Raw genomic sequence first — 8,338 nt, 5'->3', positions numbered from 1 at the left:
AAATCCATAATCCTCCAACCTGGATAACATGGGACATTTAAGGAAAGTTACCAGAATATTGCAACCCTGTGAGCCACAAATGACAATGTTTCTGTATTTTCTTCCTCATGTGTAATCAAAGTTAGCATTCCCCTCGTCAGGACATACAGTGGTGTACAACTGTACAAGCCCCAACCGAGTCAATGGAAGGTGTTTCTAGTCTCAACACGTGCTTTTTAACATGACTTATAAAGGCAAGAGATGCATTAAAAACACAAAGACTTAAGCTTTTTATTGGCAGTGGAAAATAAGTTTCAGTATTTTATTGAAAGTAATCCATAAATAATACTGTGATAAAATAGTTAAGTACTCAGACTGTACATCATTTTGTTACCAGAGCAGGAGAATACAAATAGGGAAAACTGGAGATAAAAAAAAAAAAATCAGCATTTGCATTGTGCATTATAAAATGACTAAATCACAAAGGGAATAACACAACTAATGTAGGGTGGAAAGGAAGTCTTCGCTTCCGTGACATTATCTGTCTTGAAAAAGTATTGCCACAGCAACCTGTGTTAAAACACTCAGAAACAGCTTTAAAAAATGGCAACTTCTAAAAATCAAACGGAGAAAGCAAAAACACGACGGGGGTGACGAATAAATAAGACAGCCAGCGAAAGGAGGTAAGAAAAACCCCATCAGGCTTGATTAGAAGTCTCCGTAGTATAAAGAACCCCCATCAGGCTTGATTAGAAGTCTCCGTAGTATAAAGAACCCCCATCAGGCTTGATTAGAAGTCTCCGTAGTATAAAGAACCCCCATCAGGCTTGATTAGAAGTCTCCGTAGTATAAAGAACCCCCATCAGGCTTGATTAGAAGTCTCCGTAGTATAAAGAACCCCCATCAGGCTTGATTAGAAGTCTCCGTAGTATAAAGAACCCCCATCAGGCTTGATTAGAAGTCTCCGTAGTATAAAGAACCCTCATCAGGCTTGATTAGAAGTCTCCGTAGTATAAAGAACCCCCATCAGGCTTGATTAGAAGTCTCCGTAGTATAAAGAACCCCCATCAGGCTTGATTAGAAGTCTCCGTAGTATAAAGAACCCCCATCAGGCTTGATTAGAAGTCTCCGTAGTATAAAGAACCCCCATCAGGCTTGATTAGAAGTCTCCGTAGTATAAAGAACCCCCATCAGGCTTGATTAGAAGTCTCCGTAGTATAAAGAACCCCCATCAGGCTTGATTAGAAGTCTCCGTAGTATAAAGAACCCCCATCAGGCTTGATTAGAAGTCTCCGTAGTATAAAGAACCCTCATCAGGCTTGATTAGAAGTCTCCGTAGTATAAAGAACCCCCATCAGGCTTGATTAGAAGTCTCCGTAGTATAAAGAACCCCCATCAGGCTTGATTAGAAGTCTCCGTAGTATAAAGAACCCCCATCAGGCTTGATTAGAAGTCTCCGTAGTATAAAGTGTTGGTTAAAGGTTTGTGGGTGGATCGCTCCGCCTCGGGTGAGTAGCTAGTCGCTGGGATCAGTTTAGGCCACAGTGGACTTGGTCCGTCGATAGTAGAGCCGCCACGCTTTCGGCTCAGGTACACGCGAGTTGATCTTCACACGCGTCTGGCTCATGTTAGCGCGCTCCAGGGGAAGGCAGGGAAAAGAGAGGGATGAGGAGAAGGAGGGAAAGAGGAATGGAGAGTTTGGGCATGCGAGGTTGACTGGAGAATTGGAGATCCTACACAGTGGAACGGTCTCTTACCAAGCGATGCATCTGAAAACAGCCCTGGTCTTCACTACTGTTTATGGCTTTTGTTTCAGTCTTTCTACAGGTTTGGTTTCACAGGAAAGAACAAAGAGAAAGAGAGTTGTTTCACGTGTCACCCGTCGTCACAGTTACCTAGGGCCTCGTGGCTACGGTCCGCCCGGTGCTTAGCGACCACAGCGTTGTAGCAGTTTGTGAAACAATGTCAGTCAGAACTCCAGCAATATTTCTGATATTCACATATCCTCATTGTCCTATAAGAGCTGCATTTACAAATAATCACCATGGATACGCTTGAAGATAACGAGAGGCTGGGGGAGAAGGGAAATGGGGTCCAATTCAGTTAGAAAGTCACTTATTAAAGTCACTTGATCATCAGTTCAATGATTAAAAAACAACAGAGGACAGAGAAATAAAAACATACATCTTGTCAATACAAGATCAGGAATATATATATATATATATAAAATGATTAGATAATGTCTGTCGATATAAATATACAAACTCCAGACCGTGTAAAAACATTCAGTTACATCTGAGAGGTAACCTTGATAAGGACCCCGTTGGAACAGAGGAAAAGAGGGATATTTCCATTCAGGTGGGAGAGAGGGCTGAAGTAACAGATAGATACATAACAAACCTAAAACCATTGAAATGTCCCACCAGCTCGCTAACATAAATAGAACAATAAAGATTGATACATCTAGGACATGGGCCCTCTAGTACTGAGATTGGTGACGTGGTTGCTAGTTATTTTATCTCTGCGATAACAATAAAACTCTGTGCGAAGTGTCCTTGCAGGGTCAGCAGCTGCTCCTGATGGGTGGAAACTCACACCCCTCATCCTCCAACCAGCAGTCACCTATAGAAATAATGAGGATCAACTAAGAGAAGAGGAGAGAGAGACAGAGAGGTAGAGAGAGAGGTAGAGAGAGGCAGACAGAAAGAGAGAGAGAGACAGAGAGGTAGACAGAGACAGACAGAAAGAGAGAGAGAGACAGAGAGGTAGACAGAGACAGACAGAAAGAGAGAGAGAGACAGAGACGCAGCAGATGAAGATGACAGAATAGAGGAGGAGAGAAAGAGGAGAGGAGGAGCGTAGACATGCGTTAATATAGCCAAGAAAGCAGAGGCACAAGAAGCTGCTTGAACAGAAGACATCCACTGTGAAGTGTGTGTGTGTGTGTGTGTGTGTGTCAACTTACTGTGTTGTGTTAGCAGGAGTATGTCCTGACTGTGGCAGTGTCCAGCCTCTGTATTGCAGACTGACTCCCTGCATCCCCACAGCAAAACCACATGCAGAAACATGCTGTTAGTTAGTCACTCACAATCTCCAGCATAACACACCCACACACACTAAAGCAGGGAAAACACTCAACCATTGTTGAAAGCATATTGTGTAAGGTCTCCTTAACTTTTCCCGTAACAAGACAGAGATAAAGCCGCAGCAATGCCATGCCTAATAACACACAGACCACAATGAGCCCTCATTCCCCATGGACCCAACCCCTTGTCCTACCGTCCATGGGGCTCCTTTTTGGCTGCATGGAGGGGGACGCTGCGTTGCTATTGGTCAGTCTGAAGTTGGCGGGCAGGGTGTCGGCTGAGCCCGGGGACGTCCCCCGTGCGTCTTTGGGACGGAACTTCTTCCTCCAGGAGGGGGCGCGCCGGAAGTTGTTATCATCCTCCTGGAAGAGATTCAGAGAGAGGAGGAAGCAGGAAGGAGATAAGGATGTGGATATACATGGAGGAGTGCTTTAGAAAGTGTGTGTGAGTGTGAACGCTTTAGAAAGTGTGTGTGTGTGTGTGTGTGTGTGTGTGTGTGGTCCATCATATGTGTGCGTCTCACCTCATCCAGTCTCCTCTCTGTACCGATGGCCAGTAGACTGTTGTACTCACTCTCCAGAGCTGCTCTCGCCTACAACACAGGAAGGAGGGAGAGACAGACAGTAGACGAATGAGTGTGTCTCCTCTCTCTTCGGAGCGGAGGAGACAAGAGCTGACGTCTCAGCTGGGAGCGGTGTTTGACTGCCAGGGTGGTTCACAGCCACCCACCAATGCTGGTAGTGTGTGTGTGTGTGTACCTGTGTGTTCTGGGTGGGGATCTGCAGCAGCAGGGCCAGGGTGGTTCACAGCCACCCACCAATGCTGGTAGTGTGTGTGTACCTGTGTGTTCTGGGTGGGGATCTGCAGCAGCAGGGCCAGGGTGGTTCACAGCCACCCACCAATGCTGGTAGTGTGTGTGTACCTGTGTGTTCTGGGTGGGGATCTGCAGCAGCAGGGCCAGGGTGGTTCACAGCCACCCACCAATGCTGGTAGTGTGTGTGTGTGTGTACCTGTGTGTTCTGGGTGGGGATCTGCAGCAGCAGGGCCAGGGTGGTTCACAGCCACCCACCAATGCTGGTAGTGTGTGTGTACCTGTGTGTTCTGGGTGGGGATCTGCAGCAGCAGGGCCAGGGTGGTTCACAGCCACCCACCAATGCTGGTAGTGTGTGTGTGTACCTGTGTGTGTGTGTGTACCTGTGTGTTCTGGGTGGGGATCTGCAGCAGCAGGGCCAGGGTGGTTCACAGCCACCCACCAATGCTGGTAGTGTGTGTGTACCTGTGTGTTCTGGGTGGGGATCTGCAGCAGCAGGGCCAGGGCGTTGTGGTCGAAGGTTTCATCCAAGGCCAGCAGGGCTCCGTGCACGCCGCTCTCCAGCAGGTTGTTACTGTACTCCTTCAGCCCCATGGCCTGTACCCAGCTGATCACACGCTCGTTGCTCCACACCAGCACGTCTGCTCAGGGTACACAAATGGTAACCAGTTGGTACAGAAACGTTTGGGGAATGATCAGGGTACACAAATGGTAACCAGTTGGTACAGAAACGTTTGGGGAATGATCAGGGTACACAAATGGTAACCAGTTGGTACAGAAACGTTTGGGGAATGATCAGGGTACACATCCAAAGAGACAGTCAAAATAATTCCTCTGTAAAAAAAAAATAATCAGGAAGGACTGAAATGAAGTTGACATTTTGTTAGCCTGCCCCCTCCCTGCCCCCCAGTGTAGTAGAGCTGGGAATTATTCCTCTATGTATTAGAAAAACGTTGAATGATCAGGAAATAAATACTGTACAAACAAACCTATATTTCTAAATGTGTATATGGACGCAATAGAAGGATAAATACTGCACACTTCAGATTCTCCCATAGAGTTATTAGCTTAGCGTTGTTGACACTTCAGATTCTCCCATAGCGTTATTAGCTTAGCGTTGCTGACACTTCAGATTCTCCCATTGTGTTATTAGCTTAGCGTTGTTGACACTTCAGATTCTCCCATAGCGTTATTAGCTTAGCGTTGCTGACACTTCAGATTCTCCCATAGCGTTATTAGCTTAGCGTTGCTGACACTTCAGATTCTCCCATAGCGTTATTAGCATAGCGTAGCTGACACTTCAGATTCTCCCATAGTGTTATTAGCTTAGCGTTGTTGACACTTCAGATTCTCCCATAGCGTTATTAGCTTAGCTAACTAAATGATGAGTGAATCTGAACAGTGTGGTCATTTCTCCCTTCGGTTGACTGTCATTTTCTCTCACCGTTATCCCAGCTGTTACCTTGCAGCTCCAGCTGGGTCTCGTCACGCCTTCTCTCCAGCTCCTTCCTGTCGTAGTTCAGTCTCCTCAGACACATCACCCCACACTGGAAACTGTTCCTGTTACACAGACACATTGACTGGTTAAACATTTAGACAGAAACAAAATGAACGTCCCTAGTTGTCCATGGCACCATTTTGGCCCTTAATAGTGGAAACTGTCCACCATTTATTTCGACCCTTACCTATAGAAACTGTAAACCATTTTGGTTCCCAATACCTGTGGAAACTGTCCACCATTGCTTTTTACCTGTGGAAGCTATCCACCATTTTCAGCCTTTTACCTGTGGAAGCTGTCCACCATTTTCAGCCTTTTACCTGTGGAAGCTGTCCACCATTTTCAGCCTTTTACCTGTGGAAGCTATCCACCATTTTCAGCCTTTTACCTGTGGAAACTGTCCACCATTATTTCGGCCCTTACCTATAATACCTGTGGAAGCTGTCCACCATTTTGCCTTTTTACCTGTGGAAGCTGTCCACCATTTTCAGCCTTTTACCTGTGGAAGCTATCCACCATTTTCAGCCTTTTAGCTGTGGAAACTGTCCACCATTTTGCCTTTTTAGCTGTGGAAACTGTCCACCATTGAGCTTTTTACCTGTGGAAACTGTCGACCATTTTAAGGCTTTTACCTGTGGAAACTGTCCACCATTTTAAGTTGTCCCCTCATGTCCTTCTTGGTGAGGTGGTCCAGCATGCGTGCGTCTACCAGGGACTCCATAAAGTAGGACCGGTACTGGGGCAGACCCAGGCTGGGCAGCCACTCGTTACCAATCCACTCATGGTTCATGTCTCCATACGCCAGCGTCTGTGGAGGGAGGGACAGGGGCTAGGTTAGACTGTGTTTGGAGTCTATAGAAGTCAAAAGTTAGTGGGGGATGGCTACCATCGCTATGAAAGGCCATCAGGCCATTACAACAAGAAAAAGGCTAGGTGTTGAGTGCATGTGTCTGTACGTTCATGTTTGTGTGCAAGTTACAGCAGGTTTAAGAGCAGCTACAACCACAGATCAGAACTAGGGCCAATGAGAGAACTAAACTGATTTGTGTTCTGATTGAAGGGAGGTAAGAACTAAGCTGATTTGTGTTCTGATTGGAGGGAGGTAAGAACTAAGCTGATTTGTGTTCTGATTGGAGGGAGGTCAGAGAACTAAGCTGATTGGTGTTCTGATTGGAGGGAGGTCAGAGAACTAAGCTGATTTGTGTTCTGATTGGAGGGAGGTCAGAGAACTAAGCTGATTGGTGTTCTGATTGGAGGGAGGTCAGAACTAGAATGATTGGTGTTCTGATTGGTAGGAGGTCAGAGAACTAAACTGATCTATGCTCTGATAGGTGGGAGGTCAAAGAACTAAACTGATTTGTGTTTTGATAGGAAGTAGCCCAACTGTAAACAACTTCTAAACAGCAGAGACTTCTAATAAATCTCTCCTGTCCTGACTGTGGCTTCTAAACAGTCCATGTCTGTCTGCCACCACAAGAGTTTGATGGAGAAGCCATATCACTATGTGTATAAGTACATTATTTTAGCTGCAACATCCCCCTTCTCCGATACCTCCAGATTTGCATTTAGGTTAAATGTGCATCTGACTAAAGTAACGGAGACCAAGAGCCATACTGTTATCAGAGCATCCGTGCAAGGAAACAAAACAAACATCTGTCCAACTGAAACCATTTAGAAATAGTCCAACTGAAACAACCATCTGTCCAACTGAAACCATTTAGAAATAGTCAAACAACCATCTGTCCAACTGAAACCATTTAGAAATAGTCCAACTGAAACACCATCTGTCCAACTGAAACCATTTAGAAATAGTCAAACTGAAACAACCATCTGTCCAACGTAAGAGCTAAACTGTCCAACTGAAATAAGGTGACGTCCTCGTCGTCTACCACAGCCAGAGAAAAGAGACAGACAGGGGTGTGCAAACCTGGGCCCAGCTGCCCTCGTCATCCTCCTGTTGTTAGCATGGTTAGCATGGTGAGAGAAGAGAAGCAGGTTAGAGTTAGTGACAGTGGGAGTGCTGGGTTCGGCAGCTCAACATCAACATGCTACTTAACCAGTGTTAATGTTAAGACAACTCAACTAGAAACTGGACATGCAACCAACAGCTCATGCTTTAGGCTACATTAGCATCCTGTTCTCAATGAACCTGGGATTGATTTAGAATTCATTTTAATATCTAATACCGCTATTTGACCTGTTGAAGCATCCATTGTACCACATGTATTTGTAAATCCCAGGTTGAAACAGGACTGTAAATATAGCATTGAGCAAAAGTGTTTAAATTAAATACAGTTTTATAACTTGACGTACAGTGGCTTGCGAAAATATTCACCCCTTTGGCATTTTTCCTACTTTGTTGCCTTACAACCTGGAATTAAAATTGATTTTTTGGGGGGTTTATATTATTTGATTTACATAACATGCCCACCACTTTGAAGATGCAAAATAATTTTTCTTGTGAAACAAACAAGAAATAAGACAAAAAAAAAACTGAAAACTTGAGCGTTCATAACTATTCACCACACCAAAGTCAACACTTTGTAGAGCCATCTTTTGCAGCAATTACAGCTGCAAGTCTCATGGGGTATGTCTCTATAAGCTTGGCACATCTAGCCACTGGGATTTTTGCCCATTGTTCAAGGCAAAACTGCTTCAGCTCCTTCAAGTTGGATGGGTTCCGCTGGTGTACAGCAATCTTTAAGTCATACAGATTCTCAATTGGATTGAGGTCTGGGATTTGACTAGGCCATTCCAAGACATTTAAATGTTTCCCCTTAAACCACTTGAGTGTTGCTTTAGCAGTATGCTTAGGGTCATTGTCCTGCTGGAAGGTGAACCTCTGTCCCAGTCTGAAATCTCTGGAAGACAAACAGGTTTCCCTCAAGAATTTCCCTGTATTTAGCGCCATCAATCATTCCTTCAATTCTGACCAGTTTCCCAGTCCCTGCTGATGAAAAACAT

The 8,338-nt window shown here is 45.2% G+C and overlaps 1 protein-coding gene across 25 annotated transcripts in view; it reads right to left on the bottom strand.

Annotated features, from left to right (window-relative positions):
• Positions 1-256: 256 nt before the first annotated feature.
• Positions 257-8,338, bottom strand: part of ppfia1 (PTPRF interacting protein alpha 1) — a 93,199-nt gene continuing 85,117 nt past the window's right edge. For 7 of the 25 annotated variants that reach the window (XM_071400591.1, XM_071400597.1, XM_071400599.1 and 4 more), the window contains 8 exons: positions 7,302-7,328; positions 6,007-6,182; positions 5,321-5,436; positions 4,342-4,517; positions 3,590-3,657; positions 3,259-3,440; positions 2,945-3,012; positions 257-2,623 (listed from right to left, as the gene is read on the bottom strand). In XM_071400591.1, coding sequence (XP_071256692.1) covers positions 2,954-3,012; positions 3,259-3,440; positions 3,590-3,657; positions 4,342-4,517; positions 5,321-5,436; positions 6,007-6,182; positions 7,302-7,328 — 804 coding nt within the window. In that variant the 3' untranslated portion in view covers positions 257-2,623; positions 2,945-2,953. Of the gene's footprint in view, positions 2,624-2,944; positions 3,013-3,258; positions 3,441-3,588; positions 3,658-4,341; positions 4,518-5,320; positions 5,437-6,006; positions 6,183-7,301; positions 7,329-8,338 lie in introns of all 25 variants that reach the window. The other 18 variants (XM_071400604.1, XM_071400607.1, XM_071400617.1 and 15 more) reach the window with 9 other exon arrangements.

This window comes from Salvelinus alpinus, chromosome 5 (genome assembly GCF_045679555.1).
Source record: "Salvelinus alpinus chromosome 5, SLU_Salpinus.1, whole genome shotgun sequence".
Classification (NCBI taxonomy): domain Eukaryota; kingdom Metazoa; phylum Chordata; class Actinopteri; order Salmoniformes; family Salmonidae; genus Salvelinus; species Salvelinus alpinus.
Note: the sequence above shows the minus strand (reverse complement) of the source record. Positions and strands in the feature narration are given on the sequence as shown.